This window comes from Genypterus blacodes, unplaced genomic scaffold (assembly GCF_046128005.1).
Source record: "Genypterus blacodes isolate CSIRO-AG114 ecotype Tasmania unplaced genomic scaffold, CSIRO-AGI_Gbla_v1 ptg000008l_1, whole genome shotgun sequence".
Taxonomy (NCBI): Eukaryota; Metazoa; Chordata; class Actinopteri; order Ophidiiformes; family Ophidiidae; genus Genypterus; species Genypterus blacodes.
The window spans coordinates 4,031,604-4,058,301 of record NW_027466822.1 but is presented as its reverse complement, the minus strand read 5'-3'; the positions used below and the strand labels follow the sequence as shown (position 1 = coordinate 4,058,301).

Genomic DNA, 26,698 nt, shown 5'->3' with positions numbered 1-26,698 from the left:
GAAGATAAAGAAACCATAGCAGCCCCTTCACACATGCCTTTCAGAGCAGAACACACTGTGATAACTCCAGTGTACATAAAAAGTCTGTAGAATTGGCTGTCCAACTTCCTTTGTAGTAGAAACAGATATGTGAGCACTCTTTTTATATTGGAAACAAACCTGCAATAAGGCCTCCAGACCAATTTCCAAAATTGATAATGGGGACGCAGGGACAGTATATACCTCGGCAAACACTCGACCTTGAGGGGCCAATTGCTCAACCCTTTAACGTCCATGACAAACGGCTATATAAACATCGAACAAAAAGTTGGTGACCAGCATGAGGAGGAGGTGCCAGGCTGTTGTGGCTGTGTATGGTCCTTCCACACGCTACTTTGGCTCCTGACTGTTTGTTAAATGAATAAATTGTAAAATTGCCAATATGTCTTCTTTCTTCCTTGTTACTGATAGACTTCAATCATCCATTCCAGCAAACAACACCAAACAAGAGTCAATAGCAACAGCAGAATAAGTTGTTTGGCATTGGCAGAGAAGATTTGGCAAATTTGAGCGCAACCCACATACTCAGCTGTGCTGCTCATCCCACAAATGCGTGTTCCTTACAAATGGGGACCATTTAAAAGGAAACTAAACAGGCTTTCCAACGGTATAAAATATATGCCAAGAAGCATTGTTACAACAGGGAAATTATCTACCAAACACAAAATTTATTTTTGATTTTTATTTATACATTACCAAAATCTTAGCCACAGTTTACATCAGAAAGAGTACACTGTCTATTCACAACATATTGGCTATCTTGTCTGTAATCAACGACACAAGGATTATTGTTCTGACGGACGCTGACATGCTCACTGACAAAAATATAAGTTTTAAAAGGTTCAAACTGCAATCGCAATAATGTTGCAATAAACGCTACTTTTTGACCATGTGGCTCAAAGTTTGCAGGGTTTTTTTGCATGCCTTCATTTTCTTCATCATTGTATTTTCTTTTAAAACAGGCCTCCATCCATAGTTTACAGCAAACAACTGAAAACAACTCAAACCACAAATGAAGACAGCTCTGACTGTAAATCCAATATTCTAAATATACATTTAAGTCGTACACAGGGTCCATTTTTCTAAATCTAGATTGGCTGAAATGTACACAGAAGTAAAGGACAAATGTCATAGATGTTAGATTCCGCACTGTAACTTATGCCCCATGTTAGTCTCTGCCCCAGTCTGCACAATAACTTGTCTGGTTACTTCAACAAATCATCTATCCTATTGGGAACGCAGGTTCAACCCTCTCCTCATATTGCCATCTTTGGTACCCCACCCAACCCCCCAGACGCCGCCTGCTTTTGCATTGGAAATCCCTCACTCCTCCCTCTTTTTCACAATGGCTAAAGCGCATTATGTTTTTTCTTAAACTCAATAAAGCAAGTACACTATGAGGGGACACATTGATAAGTTCTATCAGAGATGGCAACCATTTCTTACCTTCTTCACAGATCTACAGGCTATGCTCGACCATTGACTGAAAACCTGAACACTAAACATTTCTTTATCGCAGGTTTGAATGTGGGGTTGTGTGACTGTTGAGGTGGGTCCAGTCTTTGGTGGGATATCTTCTCTTTGTTTGTCTCCCCTCTCCCTCCTTGTGTGTCCAATTTTCCCTTTTTTCTTTATTTTTTCCACCACAGCCTATGATGCGATCTGTAGCTGCCCACACTGCTATTTAACATCATCCTGTAAAAACTGTACCTATGATATCATCGCCCTGCCTGTCACCCTATTTTTTAAATTTACCTGAACATTACATTGCCTATTTTGCTTCAGTGTCTCAGTTGTCCTTTCTATCTCTCTTTCGGGCTCTCTGCCTCGCTTCGAAAAAAAACAACAATATTAATAATAAATACACAACCTTCTTTCTTTTCTGTTTCTCTCCTTTTCTCCCCTCTTTCTGTATCAAAAACAATCTCCAAAATGTCCCATAACTTTATCCTGACATACACCCCTCTCAGGGGCAAGTGCTCTTACCACAACTAAGACTACAAACATGGCCTGACGGTGCCTCTCACCAGTTGCAGGACTGGACACTGTTACTGTGGACCACATAAGCCTGAGTTGAAAAATCGGGTCTAAAATATATTATATAAAATATATGATCAATATAAAGACTAACAAACTTTTTTTCCTGAAAGAAAGGGATAACCTAGACTGTCCAGAGTGGAGGTTTGGTGCTGGAGGTCTACCCTTCTCAGGATATGGCTGCTAGAAATTACTATGACTTCACAAATGACGGTTAGATCTGCAAAAAATAAACAAATCGCCAAGCACAAAACGCACAAGTTTATGTTGTGGTAAATGAGTGGTGCCATTATTCAGTGTAAATTGTAATACAAATAAGTACCAATTAAAGTTTCAGTTGCATTTTCAGTCTCAGTTTTTGCCTGCTAAATCAACACAAGTCAACAGGTGTTCTGTTAATGGACTTCCATGCAGGTCACGGATTGTCCATAACAAACACCATGCATGAGCATACGTTGGCTCATAACTGCACTTGATACCAGAGCACCTCAGGCCAAAGATTAATGATCAACTTTATGTGTATCATCAGATCTGAGGCCATATGTCTTGGACACTGGGGTGAAAGGGATATCTGCAATTCCTTGCTTAGCCTGCTGCCACAGCAACCCAACTCCGGATAAGCCTTCAACCTTTTTGCCTCTGAGAGCTTCTTTGACAAAATATAAGTGTCCGAGAGCTACTCATGTTTTACATTATTCGTAACATTTATCCACATGGCTGATTCTCCAACCAAACCAGCTGAATAAGCGTCTTTTGTGTGAACATTTACAAAATGTCGATATCCAACACTCACATTTTGTATCAAAATGCACGTCAATTCAGCAACATAAGCATGTTTTTTTTCTGTATACAGTGTGTCAAGTTCACACTAAAGAATTCACATCATATTAATCTCATAGAAAACAAAACAATGTTATTATTTTTTTTTATATTATTAGTTACTTATTTTACTATTTCAGCATTACTTTACCTATATATACCATATTTCACATTTGTCTGTCCACATATCACCGTCACAATTTCCCTCAACATTCCCTGTAATTCAGGGAATTCCCTGTAGTTCCCATATCATCTGTACTTCCCATGCATTCAGTCTGTTCTGATGTTATTGAGATGACAGAGAGTGTGGTACTATTTTCATGTTCTTTGTCTTTGACGTTCTTTGTCGTACAGTTTTGGAATGTTTTCCTGTTTGGAAGAACATACACTGGATTGAGAGCATGGAGCATAATTTTTCTTCAAACTGAACTGTTGGGTTGCACAGTTCTCATGTCTGTGAAGGTTTTTTTGTGGACCCTGCTCAACGTGACGGCTTAATTCTTGCATTCTGCCTTTATGCTGTAACAATTGTCAAAATGCATCCAAATGCTGCTTTTTCCATCTGTCACTCATTTTTCGCTCACTGCACTCACCGCACTTCTCTCTCTCTGCTTCTCTCCGTCCTGCTTTGTACCTGTAGTAATCCACAGAGGTGGCCACACGCTCGATCTAGTTCTGGCACGTGGGCTAGGCGTGACCAGTCTCTTATCATCTTCCGTGTCGAGAGACTGACCTGTGACAAAGCTGCAACAATCTGACTTAAGGCCGCTACATAGCACAGACACTGCGTTAACAATGGTCTCAAATGACCTACTTCTCACCGCTGACTCTGGCGCCTCTTCGGTGCTAATTCTCCTGGATCTAAGTGCAGCCTTCCACACTGTGGATCATAAAATCCCACTTGATCGCCTTGAGACCCACATTGGAATTTGTGGTCTCGCACTTTCCTGGTTCAGATCCTACTTCCCAGATAGATCTCATTTTGTTTCATTAAACAATATCAATTCTTCCTGCCACCCTGTAAAATGTGTTGTCCACAGGGTTCTGTACTTCGCCCATTATTATTCTCTAAATATCTGCTTCCTCTTGGGAACATAATTCACCAGTTTGGTATAGATTTTCACTCCTATGTGGATGACACCCAACTTTATGTCTCCATAAATCCTAATGATCACAATGGGATCTCCAATTTGGAGTAATGTCTTTAAAGGCTGAATGACAAACCACTTTGACAATGGTCCTAGCACCCGGAAAGACCGGTGAAAAGTTGCTATTGACTTTGGTGAAGTGCCGCTCCACAGAAGCTTTCACACCGCAAATGAGACACTCACAAACTTGTCACATTCGTATTTTTTTTTAAATCCTAATGAAAACGGTGTATTTGACGCGAATGTTGCGGTGTCACGTAACCAAACCTGACAGCAGCGTCATTTGTTGACAGCTGATTGGCTTATAATCGTTTTATGACTAAATGGGGCGGTATGTCTGTGAATTTGATTGGATAGAAATTTAAAAGGCTTTACCAAGTAACATTGAGTCAAATGTACATATTCTTTGAAACTAATATGTTGAAGAAAATGGATGGATGGATGGATGGAAAAAATTAAATGAATAAACAAAGACCTTAACAGCCAATCCTGTGGGTTTTGCTGAGTTGTGCTGTCAATTTCAGGTAATACAAAGTATTTCCCAACGCACACAGATATGCAGGACTTATAGCTCCCATCAGGAGAGTACCAGGCTCAATGAAAACTGCGTCCCATTGATGTTAGTCACCTGAAAGGAACTTAACACCTCGTGTGGATCGGAAATATGGAAGAGTGTAATTTTGGTATTAAATCCCCCCAAAATATAAAGAAAAGTGTAATTTTGGTGTTAAATCCCACCTATCTCAACTCTCAATTAGGCCCTCTGACTCTCCACTGAGTAAACATACTGAGGAGGGAAGAGCTGTGAAAGGTACTGAAGTGTTAACATTTAATGAATGCTTTAGCAGACAAAAAGCCATTCTGGATCTGTGCATTCAGTGTGTCCAGCATTGCAGGACACAATGTATGACAAAACACTTCTGTTTCAACTGGCTATGGATAAATAGACCCAGGCATTGTGTTCGGGGACTGCGCCAAAGCTGGCCCCATAATCACAAAGCACTCTCTGTGGTTTCATAGGAAAATCCATTGGCATGGTCAGGAGCCAGTTGACTTCCTCTATAGTCAGGATTCTCGCCCCAGAACACAAAGTCTTGGACCCAATGTTCTTAAAACACTATAGCCTTGGCCTGATACAGCCAAGCAGATAGAAAGAGACTGATAGAAAGAGACTGGCTCGTTCAAGCCAAATCCTAGTGCTATGTGTAGCACCAAATTAACAGAGACATTGCATTAAAAATAAATGAGAATATTTGTCACTGGGCATATGTATGCCATAAAATGACAAAAAGACAATATGACAATTATCAAAGGTCACAATTTTAAACACAGACTCTTTGAAGGCTGATGTAAAAGTTTAATCTCTCACGCACCCAGCCATTCGTGGGCAATCTCTTACTCTTTCTTCCTTTCTTCCTTATACGTTAAGGTTTTCTCAGGAGTTTTTACTCGTCTTCCTAGAGAGCTTTGGGCAGGGTCGGGAACTTTCCTGATGTTATGGGTCTGTAAAGCCCCTTGAGACATTGTATGTCATATCCGGCTAAACAAATAAAATTGACTTGACACACATGACTTCTGTTAGAGTCACTCAAGCTCTCTTCTAGATTCTAGAACATTCCAAGTATTATTCCACAAGAGCAACAAGGACAACACACGATTGCACCATTTGAACAAAAGCCCTGCTAACCCTAACTCCCTAAGCTTCTGTTTGGAGCCAACTCAGAAGCCTTACAGAAACCTATTTCAGCTTACTCAACACAAAGGGTGATGCATTGGAGGAGTCAGGAAAGTACCAAAAAGTGTCCTGTTCACATCCCAAACACATTCTACACTCATCAACTTAAATATGGAAAGACATGGTGACCCAATTGCTAATTTTCAATAAACCACAATTGAATAAATCAATGATTAGGTCACCATCAAAAAATCAGATCATTCAACATCGAACGACAGCTTCATACAGCTCAGACCAAGTTCAGTAAAAATATAGACAATCTTGTGTTATTCCTACCTGAGCAGAGGATGCCTTTGTGTCGGGCACAGGAGAAGTTATCACACTCACAGTAGCTCCCATAGATTTTGCCAAATTCGGATTCGTAGCACAGACACTGGTTGCAGCTGCACTCTCCTCGGCCGCTGCAGACCTGTTTGCCCTCCGCTTCGCGACAGGCGCTGAGGTACATGCTGGCCACCTCACCCTCCTGACACTCACAGCGGGCGCCCAGGTAACCCGGCTCACAGTGACACATCCCACAGTTATAACTACCTGTAAGGGGAGGTGCGCTCAGTTAAATTCAGTAATACCTTGAGATGTGCTTTTGACCATCAACAATTCACAATTTATCACAAATTAAATTCCCTTCTTCTATTTGCTTTATATTCCATTACTTACACATAAGAATGGTCCCACATAGTTTGTAAGTGTTGAAGTTCTTTGTAAAAAAAAAATGAATAATCGTATTCTTAAAAAAGAAGGTTTTGTTTTGTTCATAGCACCCATTTCAAACAAAAAAAAACTTAATATTCAGAATGGGTTGATCCACACAAAAACATTGCATTAATGCGTTATTATGGTCCTGGCTAATCAGGCTAATACGTCTGAAACTACATCATAATAATAAACCAAAATGAACAACCTATGGAGCTGCAGATGCTGCTGTTGGTCTGTGCAATGCGAGTACAGCCGCAGTCACATTGGTAATCCACAGCCACCTCCAGACGGTCTTTGAACCCCACTGGCTTGATGGTGAAGGTTTGCTTAGTGTGTTGGAGAGGGCAGCTTCTTGCCTCAACACTGACATTGAAGGACACCTGCGAAAAAAAATACAAAAGGCCATTTTACACATTATGTAAGGGGTAGGATGGGGTCTACAGGTGCAGCTCAAAAAATAATTGAATATCGTGGAAAAGTTAATTTATTTCAGTAATTAAATTCAAAAAGTGAAACTGTGAAAACCGTATATTTAAGATTCATTACACACAAGGTAAAATATTTCAAGCCCTCATTTGTTATAATTTCAGTATGGCTTACAGCTCATGAAAGCCCCAAATTCAGCTGCCCGCGTAGCGTAAGTGAACCGTATCGTATCATTGGCTGGACACCTGTCACTCACTGAGTTACATTGCAAAATGGTACAGAAAAAAGGGTTATTGGTCTAATTCATTTACAGTTTATGTTGAATTTTTTTTTCTGCGCAGAATAGATTTTCTTCTGCGCTGAGAATGTGCGGGCAGTGCGCGATTGCGCAGGCGCGCAGCTTAGAGGAAACATTGATCAGGGGTCTTCAACGTTTCTTAGGCCAAGGACCCCCAAACTGATGGAGAGATGGAGCGGGGACCCCCTACTATACTGTATATATTGTATAAAATTGTGTTTTATATCAAACTGGGCCTAGTGCCTTGTATAAACATAGATTTTCTTGTCAATGTCTGTTGACCTTGGAGGGATTTGAGACTTGTTTTGAGAAGTGTTCAACAGGTTTGTCTTTTAAGTGGCTGTGGGTTGTCTTCAAGTGACGCTGCAGCTTTGATGGCTTCATAGATTTGTTTGACAGCACAGTAGATCAAATGACACACATTGGTAATAGATGAAAGATAACACCTTCTGCCTCCATTCATCCATTCACTACAATATGTTGGATTCATGTTATTGTGTATTTAAAGCAGTGGTTTCCAACCTTTTTGCCTCTGAGAGCTACTTTGACAAAATAAAAGTGTCCAAGAGCTACTCATGCTTTACATTTTTAGTTACATTTATCCACATGGCTGATTCTCCACCCAAACCAGCTGAATAAGCGTCTTCTGTGTGAACATTTACAAAATTTCAATATCCAGCACTCACATTTTGTATCAAAATGCGCTTCAATTCAGCAACATGAGCTTCTTTTTTTCTGTATACATTTTCAGTGTCAAACTCACACTAATGAATTCACCTCATATCTAATCTCAAAGAAAACAAAACAATGTTATTTCTGATTTTACTAATAACATACCTTTCATATTTCACATTTGTCTGTCCACATATCAGTCACAATTTCTATTCACATTCCCTGTAATTCAGGGAATTCCCTGTAGTTCCCATCTGTACTTGTACACATGCATTCAGTCTGTTCTGATGTAATGAGATGACAGTGAGTGTGGTACTGTTTTCATGAGGAATTAAAATAGTTTTGGAATGTTCCTGCAGTGAAGCACGTTCTCTGTCGTACAGTTTTTGTCTAACCTGAGCCAGGCACACAAACTCCCACCATCAGCCAGCAAACAGGTAATCCAGCCGTCTGCAGCTGTGGTGAAGAAGGCCTTCACCAGCGTCAACACACACAAGGCTGCATGGCCAGACCACATACCTGGGAGAGTTTTAGAAGACTGACAGACATCTTCGACATCTCGCTGAGCCCAGCTGTAGTGCCCACCTACCTCAAAAGTGCCACCATCATCCTCCTGCCCCAAAAATCAAATCCAGCGTGTATGAATGACTTCCGTCCTGTGGCCCTCACTCCCATTGTCATGAAATGCTTTTAGCGGCTTGTCATGCAGCACACCAACACCTGCCTCACTGCAAACCTAGATCCTCTACAGTTTGTGTACAGAGCCAACAGATCCACAGAAGATGCAATATGCACTACACTCCACATCTGGTAAGAAAGAACACCTACACCGGGATCCTCTTCATTGACTTCAGCTCAGCCTTTAATACCATCGTAACTCAACAGCTGGTAGAGAAGCTGAGGTGGCTGAATGTGGACACCAGTACCTGCAACTGGGTCCTTGACTTTCTGACGCAGAGGCAGCAGACAGTCAGGGTTGGCAGCCTCACATCAAGACCCGTCTCAGTGAGTACGAGCTGACCCAGGGCTGTGTCCTGAGCCCCCTGCTAAACCACCACTGCACTGCAAAATTTGATAATAATCACATCATCATTTGCTGATGACACAACAGTGGTGGGTCTCATCTGCAATTCAATAATGATGAATCTGCATACAGGGTAGAGGTGAAGCAGCTGACGGTGTGGCGCAGATCCCACAAGCGAAAGCTTGTCAACATCGACAAAACTAGGGATATGGTCATTGACTTCATTCATTACTTTACATTACAATCATTTGGCAGACGCTTTTATCCAAAGCGACTTACATTACATTACCACCCTTCGCAGGGGGGGAGCAATTGAGGGTTTGGTGCCTTGCTCAGGGGCACCTCGGCAGGGACACGAACCGGCAACCCTCCGGTTCCCAAACGGAAGCTCTACCCACTGAGCTACTGCCTCATCACATGCCGCTCATCATCGATGGCGCCACAGTGGAGAAGGTGAGCAATAACAAGTTCCTTGGAGTGCACCTTGCGGATCAACTTCACATTTACAGTACAGCCACACCACTAGATACTTGGCCATTAGGCTGTAGATGTAAACTATGCTTCACCAAGTTGTTGTGGCCTGATTTCACCCATGAAAGTGTTTTTTGCTGGACTATTGACAAGACCAGAAATGATGATGCTATGAATCCATAACACACCAGAAACTTCTAGTTGTAAGCATAGTAGTGCCTTGGTAAAGAGCACTGGCAGGTATTTGTGGGTGGGGGAAAGCATAGAAAGGTCACACAGACAGAGGGGGAGGAAATTGAGCAGACACTGTGCAAAGATAGCAAAGATGCATGATGCAAAGACGTGCAAAAAACATTGCATACAGAATTCAATTCAAAGTAATTTATACAGCGCAAGATCACAACAAAGGTCATCTCAAGGCACTTTACATATAGAGCTTTTAAACAAACCCAACATTCCCCCATGAGCAAGCACTTAGTGACAGTGGCAAAACTCCCATTTAATGGCTTTAATGGCATCCATCTGCCTTGACCGGTTGGGTTGGTAAAGAAAGAGAGAGGAGAGAGAGAAGGATGATAACAGAAAGATTGTCTGTGTTGAGTAATGCAAAGATAAAGAAAGACATTTCATAGCAGCAGAGGGTTTTTGTAAACCTGTGATAATCTTAATCATTGTGTCCTGTCAGCTTCTAGCTTAACTCGACTCGCACGCCCGGAGAACACATTTTCAATTCCATGACTTTTCTTTATGATCCCGGATGTACTGCTCTTTCTCATTCACAGAGAGAAGACCCATAAAAACAATCAAGATGAGATCAAAGTGTCTTGTCTGTGTCTGTCTCGAGGACTGTCACCATTGTGGATCTGCGGGTCCTCATCAACATGTAAATCTGAAAGTACTGCACAATTACTTGGTATTTTCTGGGTATTTGTGTTTACTGGTACATCATGTGATCAAATGAAATAGTCCATAAAAGAGTGACTGAAGCAGGATGTGAGGTCATTGACCATTTCCTGATTTACTGATAAAGCCCCCATTCTCCTCTTCCATATAAAATAATTGCATTTTTTTACTTTACTTTGACTGATTCATTTTCTTGTCCAGTTTCATTTGCTTTGGTAATTTCTAGGTTATTTATCTGTCGATAAAGGATGATAACTGCAGTAAAAAACTGTAGCTTATTTTATCACTCTGTCCCTCTCAATCTTGTAATTTTTATTTTGTTCTATTATAAAAGTTTTATTATTCAATGAAATTTACAATGAAAGGATGTATGAAATCATTATGGCTCAGTATCAACGACCAGGGCATCATAGTGACGTGTTTGTATGGAGTTTGCGTGTGACACATATACCACACAAGCTGATCAGGACACAGGAAGAGGCTACGTCACATGTTTGTGAAGATGCACCAGTCTTAATCTGTCTGCCCATGAAAATTCCTCCACTTCTGTGCTGGAACATAACAAGGAAATCAGGGACATAATTAAATTGACTGTAAATGTGAGTCGTGACGAGGCTAATTTACCCAATCACGTTAAGACAATTATGATATGATGGGGAAAATACAGGGTAATTACTTAAAGAGAATGGCATGGATTGGTAGAGGGAAATATACTGTAGGTGGAAAACATTCCATGTTAGAAATCCATTCTACGTTTGCAATAAAAATGTCAGTCCTTTGGGTTACCACAGATGTAAACATTCTGGGCATTCATTTTACTGTCGTATGTCCTCTTGTAAGACGAAAAATGTTTTTTGATGATAGGTCCTTTACATCTGCATTTTATTGAAATTTTGCATTCCCTTTATCAAGTGTGTAGGCTATAACTACTGTGACAGACCCTTATAGAACCCTATACTTTTACTTAAAAAGCATAGAGATGGAAGTGATTCATGTCACAATAAAATCTAAATGGATATCCCAACAGAATTGTATTGTAATGAGCGTAGTAACTCCTTGCAAAATCTTTGACCACTCATTTTCTTTACAGACATTTCAGGGTAAATTTAAAGGAAACCCTTTCTGAGGCAACATTGAACATATTTGTATCCAGCTAATCTTCTCACTTCATGGAGAGAAGGTTAGTAGAGGAGGCTTTTTGACATGTTTAGCAAAGAGATCCCTAGAGATTCAAAGGCCTACAGACCTGGTTAATGAATGCAAAATGCTTCAAAAATATTACAACTTACAAAATACAACAATAGTGACCTAATTGAGAAAGAGACTTCAAGAAAAGTGTTGTAAGAATTTCACCTTAAGCAACAAGTCATGTACTGACAGCCTGAATAATATCGTGTATTTCTCTCAAAACAGAAATATCACAGTTACGATGGAAAAAAATATTTGGGTGATGGAATTTGTAATTTGGAGTATCTGGAACAAATCCCATAAAGAAGGTTTAAAAAAAACACATAATCTAATTCAAATTCCTATCGTTTGTTTGGATACACAATTATTTTAAAAGACATTTGCTATGTTGGCAGAGACTTTGCCTCATTCATATGTAAGAGCCTCTGCAGTACTCATACATCTCTGGGTTTGCTGCATTGAAAAAGGGATGTTGGTTCTACTCCAGGCTCTCCAGCTAATGTTTCTCCATTCACTGTGTCATTCCTTTCATAGCTTGCGGCTTCACATGTCCTATGCCTGCTTTTGTGTGAGGTCATTGAGATGCAGTATCTGGCTCAATGGCTGCAGGGACTCAGTGTGATTGACACTCAGGCTTTAGACTGCACTACATACCCAGAAAAGAGCGGGGAAGCTTTGCAACCAGTGGACTATACTACCATCCACCCTCTTTCACTATTGAGGATAAAATCACAAACAGGGCGAACATCCAAGCTGGCAACTCCTTCTCTACCCATTCCCAGCCTGTTGTAGGCAAATAAAGAAATGGGGAGGAATGCACATGGGGCAGTCGGGCAGAGAGGTCCACCATGCCCATCACCAGCATTTTCAAGGGAGGCAGAGATCAACAAAAATCTTTCTCTGCACAGTACAGAATACAAAGGGTAGCAAGTGTCCGAAATGTAAAGCAATTAAGATGTACAATCATCCTGAACCATCTGGGCTTTTCCTTTGTTCAGTGGAAAAACAAGAATTACAGGGATAATTCATTAAAAACTATGTTTGATGCAAAGGCCACTGGAAATCAGCAGGTCACTAAGTTCCTACATATGCTATGTCTCCTTTTATGTGTGTCAGCTTAAAAGTACAGGCAGAGAAATACAGTATTTTGTTGTTTTGGATGGACTGCACCACATAAATAACAACAAAATGGAAAAGGCCAAATTGCCAGCCAAACTAATTTCAGTTCGGGTCAGATTCAGCACAATTTAAACTCAAGTGGGCCAGATTAGTAAAACCATAGCATAATAACCTATAAATGTATGTCAATGGACAAAGTTTTCCCTTTGTTTGAGTGCAAAAAGGTAAAAGTTTATATTGCAAATGTTTACTTTTATTTAACTATCTTTTTTACAAAACATATTTTGAACAACCTGAAATTTAAGTAAAACAAGTGCAATTTCAACAATAAACAAAAATAACAATAAGGTATATATAAACAACTTTTCAAGATCTAGAAATGATTTTAAATGTACATACGTTTCCACATCTGTGTAGAAATGTCAACTGAACTGACTCACTATCTGTCGATAACTCCAAAAAAGTCTTGGAGGAACAGAGTTTAATTCTGCCTGGACAGTTACAATTTGCTTTCACTGACAACAATACAGGAGATAAATAATAATAATTAATAATAATGTGCTAGCTATATGGAGAGAAATCAAAGAGAAATTATAATACAAGGAGAAGTAAAAAAAATGCAAAATGTTCAGACATTTCCAGAACAAACACGCAGCATTTACTGAAAAGTACAAAGCACGAAATGAACTCAAAAGAGCGATTTGGAAAATGCTGTGGAAAGTTGGGGAGAGCTAATCGATCGTAAGGCTGTTCACAGAAGGAGATTACAGAGAGAATCTATCCTTGGAAAATCACCTTCGTTAAACGTCGATCTGACGCTCATATGGAAACGCTGCATTTTAATGGCGGGATGCCGTCACTTTGCGGGTCACAAAATCAACATGCGTTGTGGGAAATGTAGTTTATGGAAAATGTGCGCTTAAAAGCAGCATAGGTGTTTATTTTGCTCTCGCAGGCCACATAAAATTTTGACACGCCTTGAGTTTGACACCTGTGTTCTAAAGGGTGCCCCTCTGGTACATACTGTGACACTCTGTTGTGAAGTTCAGTATTTGATCACTGTTTTGTTGTTAAACTGTTTTGAATTCACAAAAGGCAATATGTCACTTATTCTTTCTTTTATGTAAAAACAATTCATTTGATTTGATACAGTTTTTCACGATGGAAAATTTCAACTAAAAAAATAAATTAAAATTAGGGAAAAATGCAATCCAGAAAAATTCAACCAAAAGCACCTGTAAGGCTGCAGTATAAATGTAAATGATCATACTATATGGCAGTGTGCAGTGTGACTAAAGCATGCTATCTTGGTGGAAAACATTTTCTTGAATGTTTCCTGTGTCAGTCTTACTACATCCCCGACAGCATCTTTATCCATAACTGGACATCACAATCTGGAAATTGATCAAAGAATTTACCAAAACAGAGAGGTTTGGTACAGCAGGAGGGAAAATTTCATCTAACCATTGTCTTGGAGTAGACTGTCTTTAGCCTGTGCTGTCTCTCAGGTAGAAGTTGAAAGCCATATACAAACTCTCCCTCTCCTTTTTCTCCTACCCACAGCAGTAGGATTTAATCAAACAGAAGCTCCAAATTAAGACAATTCAAAGGTCACAGCTTGCCTTATTTAGTCACTGGCACTGTGGATGAACCTCACTCTCAGCAGAACAAGAAGAGTGTGTCTTACTAAGGCTGGCTTTAGATGTAACCATCTATACAGTAGTTAGTCAGTTCACAGTCTAAGAATGACCATCACACCACCCACGGGCAACATCATGACATAGACAGCATCTCGACAACATTGGAGATTTTTTTTAACTGAATACAATTTAACAACTATATCTTCTCCAATCTGTCACTACAATCTGAATACATATTCAAAAGACCAACACATCTAACCTGAGTGAGAAAAGCAAATGGTTAAATGTCTTCACAAGACATGTTTTTAAAGCAAAACACAAGTTAGAATTACAATTGCTACAATGTGCCATTAAAACCTCTCAAATTGTGTTTAATTAGGTAACAATTTGCTGTAGCTTTACTACTAGCACTATACTGAGTAACAGCAGCAGCAGACGTGATCTGCTATTATGCAAGTGTCCAGAGACTTCTTACAAAATTACCCACATAGAAAACAGGTTTCCATCTGGTCAAGTCATATCTCATTATGCAGAACCATCATTCTCAAGGAAATCAATGGATGGAATGATAATTTAGCAAAAACTATTCAAAAACAGGTACCATAACTTAACATTAACCAATATTATATGCGAGTGGGTATTTTCCATAATTTTTTTGTTTTTTCATTTTGATGTTTAAAAGTAGCTGCAGTTTTCTCTGAGAGCCGCGTGTTCACCACCCCTGTCCTAGTGTATTATTCTTGGTGGACGGGGACACAAAATGCTGCCAAGGCAGCACTCTGCTTTCACTTAGACCATGGGCGACTTTTTTTCGCCACAGCTTGTTCTCCGGTTGCGTGCATGCTACCACCTAGCGCAGCTATCTTACATTATTACGACGCGGCAGTGCACAATTATGCAAACTGCCGTATTTACGTAGTCAGGTAGTCAGTTTACGTCGACGCGTCACCCCACACCTAGCTCCAAGATGCATAAAATATTTAGAAAGGTTAGTGAATAATCCTGTAAACACCGTATCCCTCTGAGATCATTGCAATGTCAATCTACTCGTATTCAACCTCAGGGTCTATGTTTAAAGTTTGGCAACAACAATACCATTGATAGTGCAGCTTTCCTTCTTTCTCTCCATCTCTCTCTCTCCTCACCCCCCTCTTTCTGTTATTTCTGATATTTTCATTTTTATTTTCTCCAAAATATGGATGTAAAGTCATGTAAAATGTTTACTTCAATAAAAACAAATAGCAAAAAAAAAAAAGTGTAGTGAATTAGACAGATGAGTGTGGTCAGATGCTAGAGGGACTCACGGTATCTCCTATCTTCAAATCTGCACATTTTCTGAGGCCTGGTAGTGGTTGTCCATCCTGACAGGTGGCTGTGAAGGAAAGGCTGATGTCCTCCGGGTGGTCCCACACCGTCAGCTCCACCTTAGAACGGATGTTCTGACAAATAGATAAAGAGTAGGTCGATCCAGGTCCATGTCAGAATCACATATCTTGGGAAGGAATCTAGGGGGAATATATTTCCATGTTTGTTGCTGCCACTGAATGTATGTGGATGAGAAATCCTACAGCTGTGCAGCATGCCTGTTCCATTTGGCTCTGAGCTGCATGTGCAGAACTGACTATGTGTGCCATTACTGTGATACAACTGCACCAAGAATAAATCTGAAATTGTACTTAATGCATGCAGAGGAAAACAACACGGTTATGGAACGTTAGTAAGAACGTAGTGTTGGCAAAGCTATATAGCTAACAACCCTAGTGTGGTGGATCTAATGAGGCGGCTGGAATGTTAAGGTCCTGACACAACGTTTCATTCCAACGCAGTCCCACACACTGAACATGTGAAACCTTTGACAAAGGGAATGCAGTGCCACAGGCAAAAACAACAGGTCGCTCCTTAGTATGGTAAGGGAAAAGCTTTGCCCACAGTGAGGAAAAATATTTAGGGAAAAAAGGACTGACTGCACAATAAATCGTGGGCGCTCACACACTAAATTCTTTGCTAATATGAATGAAGTCATTGTTTGACTCATGCACAATCATCTGCTGTGGTGAAAGTGTGCATAAATTAGTGTGACAATAATACAGTAACAATGTACTGTACCATACAAATACAATAGTCAACTGTCTCTAAGTATGGACAATCTACAACAAACACTGCTACCTTTTTTGATCATTTAACTAACTAAACTATTATTATCATTATTATTATTGATTTTTAATTATACTTTATAGCGAGTAATATGATTTAGAAACGATGAAGAAAAATATATCTTTGTCCAGAAATGTAAGTTGTTTTTTTAAATGATAAAAATACAAATACGGTACAGACTCCACAAGCAAATACTTGACTATCCTGCTGATTTGCAACTTCATTAAGTCTCTGTGATCTTCACATCAACAACTATAAGGTGAATACTAAGTTCCAACGCTAATAACATCTCAGCAGTTGAATTCACACACAATCTACCTTGACTCATAGCTTGGCTGATATTTTCCTTGTTTAGCTTCACCTCAAGGCTAATTAAATTTCTTAATTTTTTACTTACATTGTAGGCTGTGATGATCAGTTGAATGACATTCTTCGAGTCCTGATCCAGAATTTCTACTGTAGTCCCAGGTATCAGTGCAGTAAAATTCTTTGTAAAGTTGTAAAATACAGAACTTATTAGTTAATTGATAAAGATTCAAGATTGACATTAAATATTAAACATTGAATAGCAAAATTATGGTACCTTATAAATAACGTACAGCCGTTTTGTCACTGCAAAGATTAGATAAATGTTGTTTTCTGCCAATTTCTCCCCCAGAAGTCCCAGAGAGGGATAATCCTGTAAAGAGAGCGACAAGATAAGATAAAAAGCTTATTATCCTGAGGGAAATTAGGTGATAGTTTTTATACTTCAACAAACTGTACATAACTTCAATTACTCTTGTGAGTCAAGGGCTGACTTTACATTATACTCCTGTCTTTTGACACAAGAGGAAAAAAAAATAATTAAAACTGTGGTGGTTTCAGTTTTCAGACACAAACAGGAATATGACTTTTATATTCACTGCTAAAGAAATTAAGGGAACACTTAATCATCACAGTATAATACAAAGTCAGTTAACCTTCAGGGATATCAATCTGTCCATTTAAGAAGCACAGGTGCTTGTGATTTCATTTAACCTGATTTGGCGTAAATTAAATTGACAGGTGCATTGGAGAGGCAAAAGCAAGACAACCCCCAAAAAGAGAATGGATGATTTAGCATAGGGGTCTCCAACATGTCGCTCGCGAGCTACCAGTAGCTTGCCACCTATTTCTGAGTAGCTTGCTAAAGGTTAAAGGTTAAATTTCTGTAAAAATCTAATTCACAGACTGTCCGCCCCCTTCGATCACAAAATGATTATAAACCAATCAGCTGTCAGTCCAACAAATGACGCTGCTGTTAAGTTTGTTTACGTCGGTGACACCGTTACATGAGGCGATGTTAGCAGGCTAGCCGGATTTGACAATGACCGTGGAAAACAGCCCCAATAAAAGGCACGAAATATACTATTTTCAAGAATGTGTTTCTTTTTTGCGGTTGCAAGCGCATCTGCTGAGCAAACAGCAACGTTTCACAGGACTTTCCGGCTGCTAGCAGACTACGAACAGAGAAGGTAAAGGGTGGACTTCAGTGGATTCACTCCAGCAGACACCAAAAATTCTGTCTCTCATCTCACTAACATCACAACAGACTGAATGCATGTGAATTACAGATGATATGGGGACTATGTGGAATTCTCAGAATTACAGTAAATGTGAAGGGAAATTGTGACAGTGTAAGTCAGGGGTGGGGAACCTTTTTCCTATCGTGGGCCATTTCAATTTTGAGATTAGCCCTCAATATGCGCTTCGAAATTTGCGCTTGCGATCTGTCAGTCTGACGGGGGGATTATAATCACAATATAATTATTTATATGACGTCATCGAAACAGTGTCTCACAGGCCGGATCAAACTGCCGCAGGCCAGAGGTTCCCCAGCCCTGTTGTAAGTGGACAGACAAAAATATGAAAAGTATAGTTTAAGTAAAATAAGTAAAAACATTGTTTGGTTTTCTATGAGATAAATATGATGTGAATTTATTAGCGTGAGCTTGACACACTGAAGATGTATACAGAAAAAAACACTCATGTTGCTGAATTTAAGATGTTTTGATACAAAATGTGAGTGTGAGTTATCAACATTCTGTAAATGCTCACACAAAAGATGCTTATTCAGTTGGTTTGGGAAGAGAATCGGCCATTTGAATAAATGGTACTTTTAATGTAGCACTCGGACACCTTTATTTTGTCAAATTAGCTCTCAGAGGAAAAAGGTTGGAGAGCCCTGGTTCTTCATGTGGTGGCCACAGACAATTGCTCTCTCGCGTGTCTTTCCCAAATGATTATTCTCTAGTATTGTGTTTTGCTAGTGTCCTTGTCACTACCGGGAGCATGAAGCTGCACCTGCAGCCCAATCAGGTTGCACAGGTAGTCCAGCTCCTCTAGGATGGCACATTTATGTGGTCGCAAGAAGGTTTGCTGTGTCTCCCAGCACAAAAGCATGGAGGAAATACTAGGAGAGCATCCATTACACAAGGAGAGCTGGACAGGGCTCTAGAATGTCATCAACCCAGCAGGACCAGTGTTTGCTCCTTTGTGCGAGGAGGGACAGGAGGAGCACTGCCAAAGCCCTATAAATGACCTCCAGCAGGCTACTGGTGTTCATGTTTAATTGAGTGTTCCCTGAAATGTTTTTAAGAAGTGTGTGTATACTTGTGTGAAGTATACACAAAAAAGCAAAACTAGAAAATCACATCATATAAAAGTTTTACATTGATTTGCATTTGAGTGAGGGAAATAAGTATTTGATCTCCTACCAACACATGACTTAGTACTTGTTGGGGAAACCCTTATTGGCAAGCACAGAGGTCAGATGTTTCTTGTAGTTGGTCACCAGAATTGCACACATCTCAGGAGGGATTTTGGTCTACTCCTCTTTGCAGATCCTCCCCAAATCCTTAAGGTTTCGAGGCTGTCGCTTGGCAACTCGAAGCTTCAGCTCCCTCCACAATTTTCTATGGGATTAAGATCCGGAGACTGGCTAGGCCAATCCATGGCCTAAATGTGCTTCTTCTTTAGCCACTCCTTTGTTGCCTTGGCTGTATGTTTTGTCATTGTCTGCTGGAAGACCCATCCACAACCCATTTTCAGTGTCCTGGCTGAGGCTGTCGCCCAAGATATCACGGTACATGGCCCCATCCATCCTTCCCCTCGATGCGGTGCAGTCGTCCTGTCCCCTAAGCAGAGAAAGACCCCCAAAGCATAACGTTTCAACGATGGTGTTGTTGGGGTTATAGTCAGCATTTCTCCTCCTCCAAACACGGCAAGTCGAGTTGATGCCAAATAGCTTGATTTTGGTCTCATCTGACCACATCACCTACTCCCAAGCCTCCTCTAAATCATTCAGGTGTTCATTGGCAAACTTCAGACAGGCCTGTACATGTGCAACCTTGAGCAAGGGGACCTTGCGGGCGCTGCAGGATTTTCAAGCATTACGGCGCAGTGTGTTACCAATGGTTTCCCAGCTGCCTTAAGATCATTCCCAAGTTCCTTTCGTTAAGTTCTGGGCTGATCCCTCGTCGTTTTCATGATCATCGATACCCCACGACCTCAAGATCTTGCGCGGAGCCCTAGGCCGAGGGCGATTGATGGTCATTTTGTGTTTCTTCCATTTTCGAATGATCGCACCAACAGTTGTCTCCTTCTCACCAAGCTGCTTGCCGATGTTCTTGTAGCCCACTCCAGCCTTGTGCAGGTCTACAATTTTGTCCCCGACATCCTTAGACAGCTGGTTGGTAGGGGATCAAATACTTATTTCCCTCACTCAAATGCAAATCAATTTATAACTTTTATATGATGTGATTTTCTGGATTTGTTTTTTGATATTCTGTCTGTCACTGTTAAAATAAACCTACCATTACAATTATAGACCATTAATTTCTTTGTTAGTGTGCAAACTTAGAACATCTGAAAGGGATCAAAAACTTATTTCCTCCACTGTATGTTGTGGTCAAAAGTTTACATACACTTGTAAAAAACATGTATGTCTCAGTCTTGTCGGCAGTCTTGAGTTTCCAATAATTTCTACAACTCCTATTTTTCTGTGATAGAGTGATTGGAGCAAATACTTCTTTGTCAGAAAACATTAATGAAGTTTGGTTCTTTTATGAAGTTATTATGAGTCTACTGAAAATGTGACAGAATCTGCTGGGTAGAAAGGAAATGTCGGGAATTCCAAAGTCCATTCTTGAGGAGTTTATAGAAAAAGTTTCTGATCTTATGTGAACAATGTCAGTGTGTATTCAACAGTCAAAACTGGGGTTCAGAAGTCTTGGGGAGGTGAGACTGTCAGGTAAACTAGTCATTTTGAGATGTGATGTAATCCCAATTGGGTTGAAATTGCAAAAAGAGAAGCATAACATTCTTACCATCATAGTGGAGGCACTATACTCGTTCTTGTCATCAAGGTGGCACTCTCCATCATGGGGCTGAACGAGTCCCCCCAGCCTGCCATCCAGAGCAAGATGGGGTACATCATCTGTGGCGAACACCAGCAGGTGGTAGGCCTCCTTCCTCCAGCCTATCCGCTCCTGTTCACAGGGCACAGTAGTTCAGGACACAGGAGAAATGGCTTTTGGCTTCCCCGTCACTTGAGTCAATACTGCATAACTTTGTTTAAGTAATTGATTCTAGATTATAAGAAACAATGACATATATATACAGTATAGATTGAGGATCACTGATCTTAACATGCCAGAAGAGTAGCGAGAACTGTCTGTAACCGGACCAGCCTGGGACATTACTACAGGGAAACACAAAGCCACTAGCACGGGGTCATGACTATTGTATCACACAAAAACAAATTCAAACCGTAACTAGAAAGCCTATGTTATGTCTCTATCCATTGTAGAGCGTGCACTTAAAGTACACTGCAGAGGTAGAACCGTCTTTAAAGAGGAAGCTCATCTGCAGAAAAACACATGTCTAACATGATGGTGAAAATTTGTTGTTGTTGAAACAAAATCCCCTCCAAGAAAAGTGCAAGACAGTTCTAAACTGTGCATTGTTTCCCCTTGATTTGTTTTCCAGGAAGGGTGGTAGACCTGTTTAAGCAAACAGAGTTGTTACCTGTAGCCCTACGTGAGGTCATGTATGGTGTAACAACGTATGCCTGACTTTTTTAAGGCTTATTTGTCCCATCACTATGACCCTAATAAATCAATTAACACTTACAATACATATACTGTACCAGGTCAATATTTTGTCCTACATTTATCGTCATAGTTTGTCATTGTTACAGTATCATACAAAACACAATTTCCTAATGCAAAAACTACCACTTTCACACCTGCGGGTGCCAGAACACTCAAAAGATAGCCTTATTCCCCAGATCAGGTCCATTTTCTTTACTCACAGAAGCCACAACGTAAACAGATAACCTCTGCATGAACTGCATGTTTCTGTATCTGACAGTATGTTACATGAAAAGCCAATTGTCCGGGTTTATCAGCGACTAAACTCACAAGTGTGCATTCCCAAAGCTCAATCGCTAAGCTAAAGTAGGGGAAATATGTATGGATGGATTGTTTGACGCGGTCTTGACAGAGATTCCCTCCTCTCAGTTTTCCTTCACACGGAAAAATCTTGAAAATTACAAACCTAGCTAGTCCCTTACTTTCTCACTTGTTTTAATATTTGGGGAACTGAGGGACAGTTTCTTTTACCGGCTCATAAAGACATAAATATGAAAGTTATGGTTAGGCTATTTTTACAATTGTCTATTGGCCAACATGCTTGGGACACAATGAAATTACAAAAGCCTACATCAAGCAAGTGTTGGGATGGCCCTGGCCCCACCTCCTAACCAGCAAGTGTTTCAAATGGTGCAGCCATTGCAAAGTACAGCCAGTAAATTACAGGTCAGGCGTTACATGGAGGGGGTCACTCCTTTCCTCTAAAAAACAATTAAACAGGGATATGACTGGGCCTGTTGGTGACTTGTCCTCATATTTAAGCAGCTGCACTCAATTGCACTTCCTGTCTATCCCCCCGGTGCTTTTAATTAACAAGTAAATAGGCCAGTGGCTCCTTGTGGATGCATAGCAGGGGCTCAACAGTGGCTTTCCCCTCAGTCTGGGCAGCCACCAACTTCAGGCAGGTCATGGAAAGTGAGCATACAGGCAATCTCAATAGGTTACCAAATGCCAGACCACGGAACACAAGTATTAGAACAGAGATTAATAAACACCTTACAAACAGCAGCTTGAAGGATGGCATCAAATCCACCCTCAGGAGCATCTCGGTTGCGAGACACCATCTGCTTTTGTACCTCCTCATTAAAGCGGTCCACTTTGTCCGTCAGTGAGACAATGTGGCGGAAACCAAAGGTGGGGACGCAGCTGGGGAACAATTTGTATCTGTGAAGAATGACAAATCCAGATATTTTCTCAGGCCGTGAAAAATTCAGGACAATATTTAATGCAACAAAACAGCTCTGGCCTTCTACTTTTACATTTGCTATGCATTTTGTTTTCTTGTTTGACCACAGCTGTCATTTGTTTAGCTGGGCAGCTCCTGACAAACCCACCCAAACCTATATCTGTCTAAATGTTAAGGTTCAACATAGAAGTTAATGTGGTGAATGAAACATCTGGAGCACGTATTTCTTGATTCCCAATTTGTCTTTTTGTGAATGTAACCCCAGCCCTTTGCTTTCATTATCCAGCTTATAAACTGCACTGCCATATTGTCGACATCATCCTCATTTGACCATCAATCTATAACCAATAAAAATGTGTCAAAAATAATATTGGATGGATGTTAATAATTTTAGTTGTTATTGTGCAGTGACAGCTTTTACAAGCATTGATTATAATCTGCTATATCTCAATAAATATGTGGAAATGCCCTGTGTATGAAAAGAGGACATACAACAAACACAGAAACTCTGGACATCATAAAGATGCAAGTAAGGATATTCCTTGGTCTAGGAAATAATCAGCACATTTTGATCTCATTTTACTTTGATACGGATGTAGATTTCCTAGACATTACAGAAATTATCGTTCAGGACCCACAACAATTGCGTCACGACATGTTTTCAATTCAGCAGGGATTTAGTAAGAGTGATTATATAAATGAGCATAGCCGCATATTCTTTTGAATGCACTACCACTATTCCATTCTCCTGGTGTCTCTTCTCTTCATGAACATGTTCGGGTCACGTAAAATTTAGATTTAAATTCAGTTTCATTGGAATCTCTGCCTCACTTTCTCTAGATCAATGTAAGTGTACAACACAATACCATCTAAAATGATGTGATCTAATTATTTAGCATTTAATAAGTTAAGTGATGCCATGTCGACTGATGACAAATAAACTTGGACTCCGATTTTGAGTGCTGATCACTGATGATCATCATGTTTTTCAAGTGGATAAGATTCAAATGTAATTGCAAGGGATAACTTTTTTTAAACCTTCTTAAAACTATTCAAAAGACCATACATATAAAATGGAAAACTGAAAAAAAAAATAAAAGGAAAATAGAAATGCTGCTGTGTGCCTGACACACATACAGTATACAATTAGGCCACAACTTAGTTGGGAAGTGATGCACAATGGAAGGCAGTAAGCAGAGTATAATCCTGATTCAAGGGGTAAGATCATGTGCCACAGCTTTCTTCTTACCATCTGTTCTTTTCCCTTTCAGTTTATCCACATCAAGATACCATGTGCTGTGTGGGCATAGACTTTATACCACACAGCACATACTATACTATAGAGGGTCCATTCTGAAGGAAACATTTGTGCCTGCAAGATCACTAACATTGTTCTTGCCAAGACAAAAATGTAATGTGTGGGCTAAATTATTGATTCATAATGTCCCATCATATGCTGCTGGCAATACAAAGTTACGAGTGTGCAGTTTTTAAGCTGACTTAAATGCTAACATAAATGTACTTCTTTACGTAAATGTTGCAATACACATTTGCGCCAATTCAATATTGAAGTTGCATAAGCACAATATCAATATTTCCAACAGAATTTTAATCCAAAAGACTTCGGAGAACATCCACAGTTACATATGCATGGATACCCACCCATTGCATGGATTCTCTTGGTACTTGGATGCTGTATAGGAAAAGGGGGACATATTTTTGTCCACAAAGGAACCAAAACCCAGCCTGAAGTTACTGGTGAGCTTGCCCATCTCCTGGGCCAGCTTCGTGCCTAAATTGCGAATAGTGTCCAGGTCATCTTTCATGGAAAGAGAGAGGTCCATCAGATAGTACAGATCTACAGGATAATCCTCAACCTGGCGCACCTGGACCTCAAATGACATCTGGTCACCTGAAAGAGGAGGTAAAGAGAGTTGCTTCATTCTTTCAACAGATGTGGACTGTATCTTTTTTTGTTGTTAATGTTTGTCCTAAACTTTAGGATTAATTTACAATATGACTACTACTTACCTGGTCTCAGGCTGAGAGACATCATCTGAGGCATAATCTGGATAACGTCGTACTGGGTTGACCCAGACCCTTCAGCACTCAGAGGAATGTTTTTGAGGATGGAGGCCCTACTTCTTGGGAACTCTATGAAGTGAGCCTCACAGCCCCTCTTCTGCAGGTTGTAGATGAAATCACACCGTGATGTCATCGTCCTCCCCTTCCCAAAATCCTGAACAATGAAAATGAGCAAAAACTTTCAACAATCATCACTGTAATTCATTAAGAAACAAATATGGTTGAATAACAGTCTGTAATAATAACAACCTATTTGTAGGATAATTTCATACATATACATTAACATTTACCTACAATATATGCACTGTAGTACTCCTTCCTAAAAAATAATGTGACAGTAAAGCTTTACCTCTTGTGTGCACCAGGCACAGCTGTGGTGTATGAGGAGGCATTCTTCGCAGGATGAAGAACTGCCACTGGTGCACATGTTGAGACCTGAGAGGAGAATTGGAATAGATGGCACACTGCAACAGTTAAAATTCATACCCTAACATGGGAGACGTGTGCTGAGTTTCTCTGATCAAAACTTGGATTAGGAGTATTCGATCACAGATATCTTATCAACACATAAAATCCCTCTGAAATGTATGTTTCAAGGAGGAACAATTTCAGTGAATGAGTGACCCACAGCTGAAACAGCTGGGGGGGGAAATCGATCGTTCAAAGCGGGCAAGCTTGCCTTGTCCTACCTCTAGCAGTGTGTATCATCAGTTCCAGAAGCATACAGCACAGAGCGGCTCGCCATAACCTCGTAACCGAGGTCCACATGTTGTCAGCCTGTGTTAAAACACTTTCTCGGATAGTGGATTTGTTCCTCTCTCGCAACTGGCACGGAGCCTTACTTCCCTGTGTCGGGTTCACCCTCTCGGATCTATGCAATCCACCAGAGTAAAACGGGCTTTGACCATGTCAGCTTCACTGCGGCGCTTATTCTCCGTTTACAGATGAAGATCCATGTGAAAAACGCTCACAGCCTTCCAGTGTTTAATGATCCAGAAAGCGATCGCGCCACGCCGACCTGATTTGCTAACTTCTTCCAAGTGAAAACTCGCTGAAACTACTTCGCCCATTGCTGACAGTGATCACCAAACTCCACCGTCGATCCCATGGTCCAATACGATCAACTAGTCCGTTGAAATAAGCTGAAAGGATCAAAAAGAAACAATAAACTAAGAAATCAGGACGACTCTTGTAGTTGACTTTCTCTTCGAAATTTGTGGTGTGACTGGGGTTGTGTACGGCTCAGCTGGAGTCTCCGCCTATTCCCAGCTAGGATTCATGTTAACCCTTTGTTTATCGAATTGTTCAGACGCTCTCAAACTGATATTTATGTGCTGTGAGGGCACTTAAAGAACCAGAATCAGAATCGGAAGAGCTTTAATGCCAAGCAGGTTTTCACTCAAAAGGAATTTGCTTTAGTAGTTGGTGCAATCAACTTAATAAGAGCGCAAAAAAACAACAGAGCAAATCTGAAATTAAAAAAAGTAATACTAACGCGATTATAGAAAGAGTTTTTACATTTAAACTATGTTATTGTTCTTTGTAAATGCTGTATTATGTATCGGAGGTGAATCAATAGACCCTGCCAGAAGGGAAAGGGTACTCTGCCTTTACTTTTTGTTGCAGTGGGAGCAAACAATGTACACCGCAAAATCCGTGTGGCTCCGCGCATGCGCGTCGCCTAAGATATACGTCACTACAGTAACAGCGTAGCAGTCTTGGGGGACTTTCATATCGTCGAATGGGCTTCTATAGTTCCCTGTGCTGTTACCTCAACAATGCAAAGATAAATGTAATGTAATGCACAGCTAAAGATCGTTTTCATCACCTTTAATAGAACTGTGCTGTGCTATATTAAAATGACGGTATTGTAATAAACTTATG

The 26,698-nt window shown here is 40.3% G+C and overlaps 1 protein-coding gene and 1 pseudogene across 2 annotated transcripts in view; both read right to left on the bottom strand.

The window, feature by feature from the left end:
* The window catches only part of itgb5 (integrin, beta 5), a 75,025-nt gene extending 48,565 nt beyond the window's left edge, over positions 1-26,460 (bottom strand). Inside the window, exons 1-11 of one of the 2 annotated variants that reach the window (XM_076156795.1) lie at positions 25,504-26,460; positions 25,164-25,249; positions 24,761-24,968; positions 24,392-24,641; positions 22,539-22,707; positions 20,719-20,880; positions 16,953-17,048; positions 16,767-16,856; positions 15,520-15,654; positions 6,680-6,854; positions 6,055-6,309 (exon numbers count right to left, since the gene is read on the bottom strand). In XM_076156795.1, the coding sequence (XP_076012910.1) occupies positions 6,055-6,309; positions 6,680-6,854; positions 15,520-15,654; positions 16,767-16,856; positions 16,953-17,048; positions 20,719-20,880; positions 22,539-22,707; positions 24,392-24,641; positions 24,761-24,968; positions 25,164-25,249; positions 25,504-25,582 (1,705 nt within the window). In that variant the 5' untranslated portion in view covers positions 25,583-26,460. The remainder of the gene's footprint in view (positions 1-6,054; positions 6,310-6,679; positions 6,855-15,519; positions 15,655-16,766; positions 16,857-16,952; positions 17,049-20,718; positions 20,881-22,538; positions 22,708-24,391; positions 24,642-24,760; positions 24,969-25,163; positions 25,250-25,503) is intronic. The other variant, XM_076156787.1, reaches the window with a different exon arrangement.
* Positions 19,111-20,331, bottom strand: LOC143003995 (uncharacterized; annotated as a pseudogene).
* Positions 26,461-26,698: the final 238 nt, after the last annotated feature.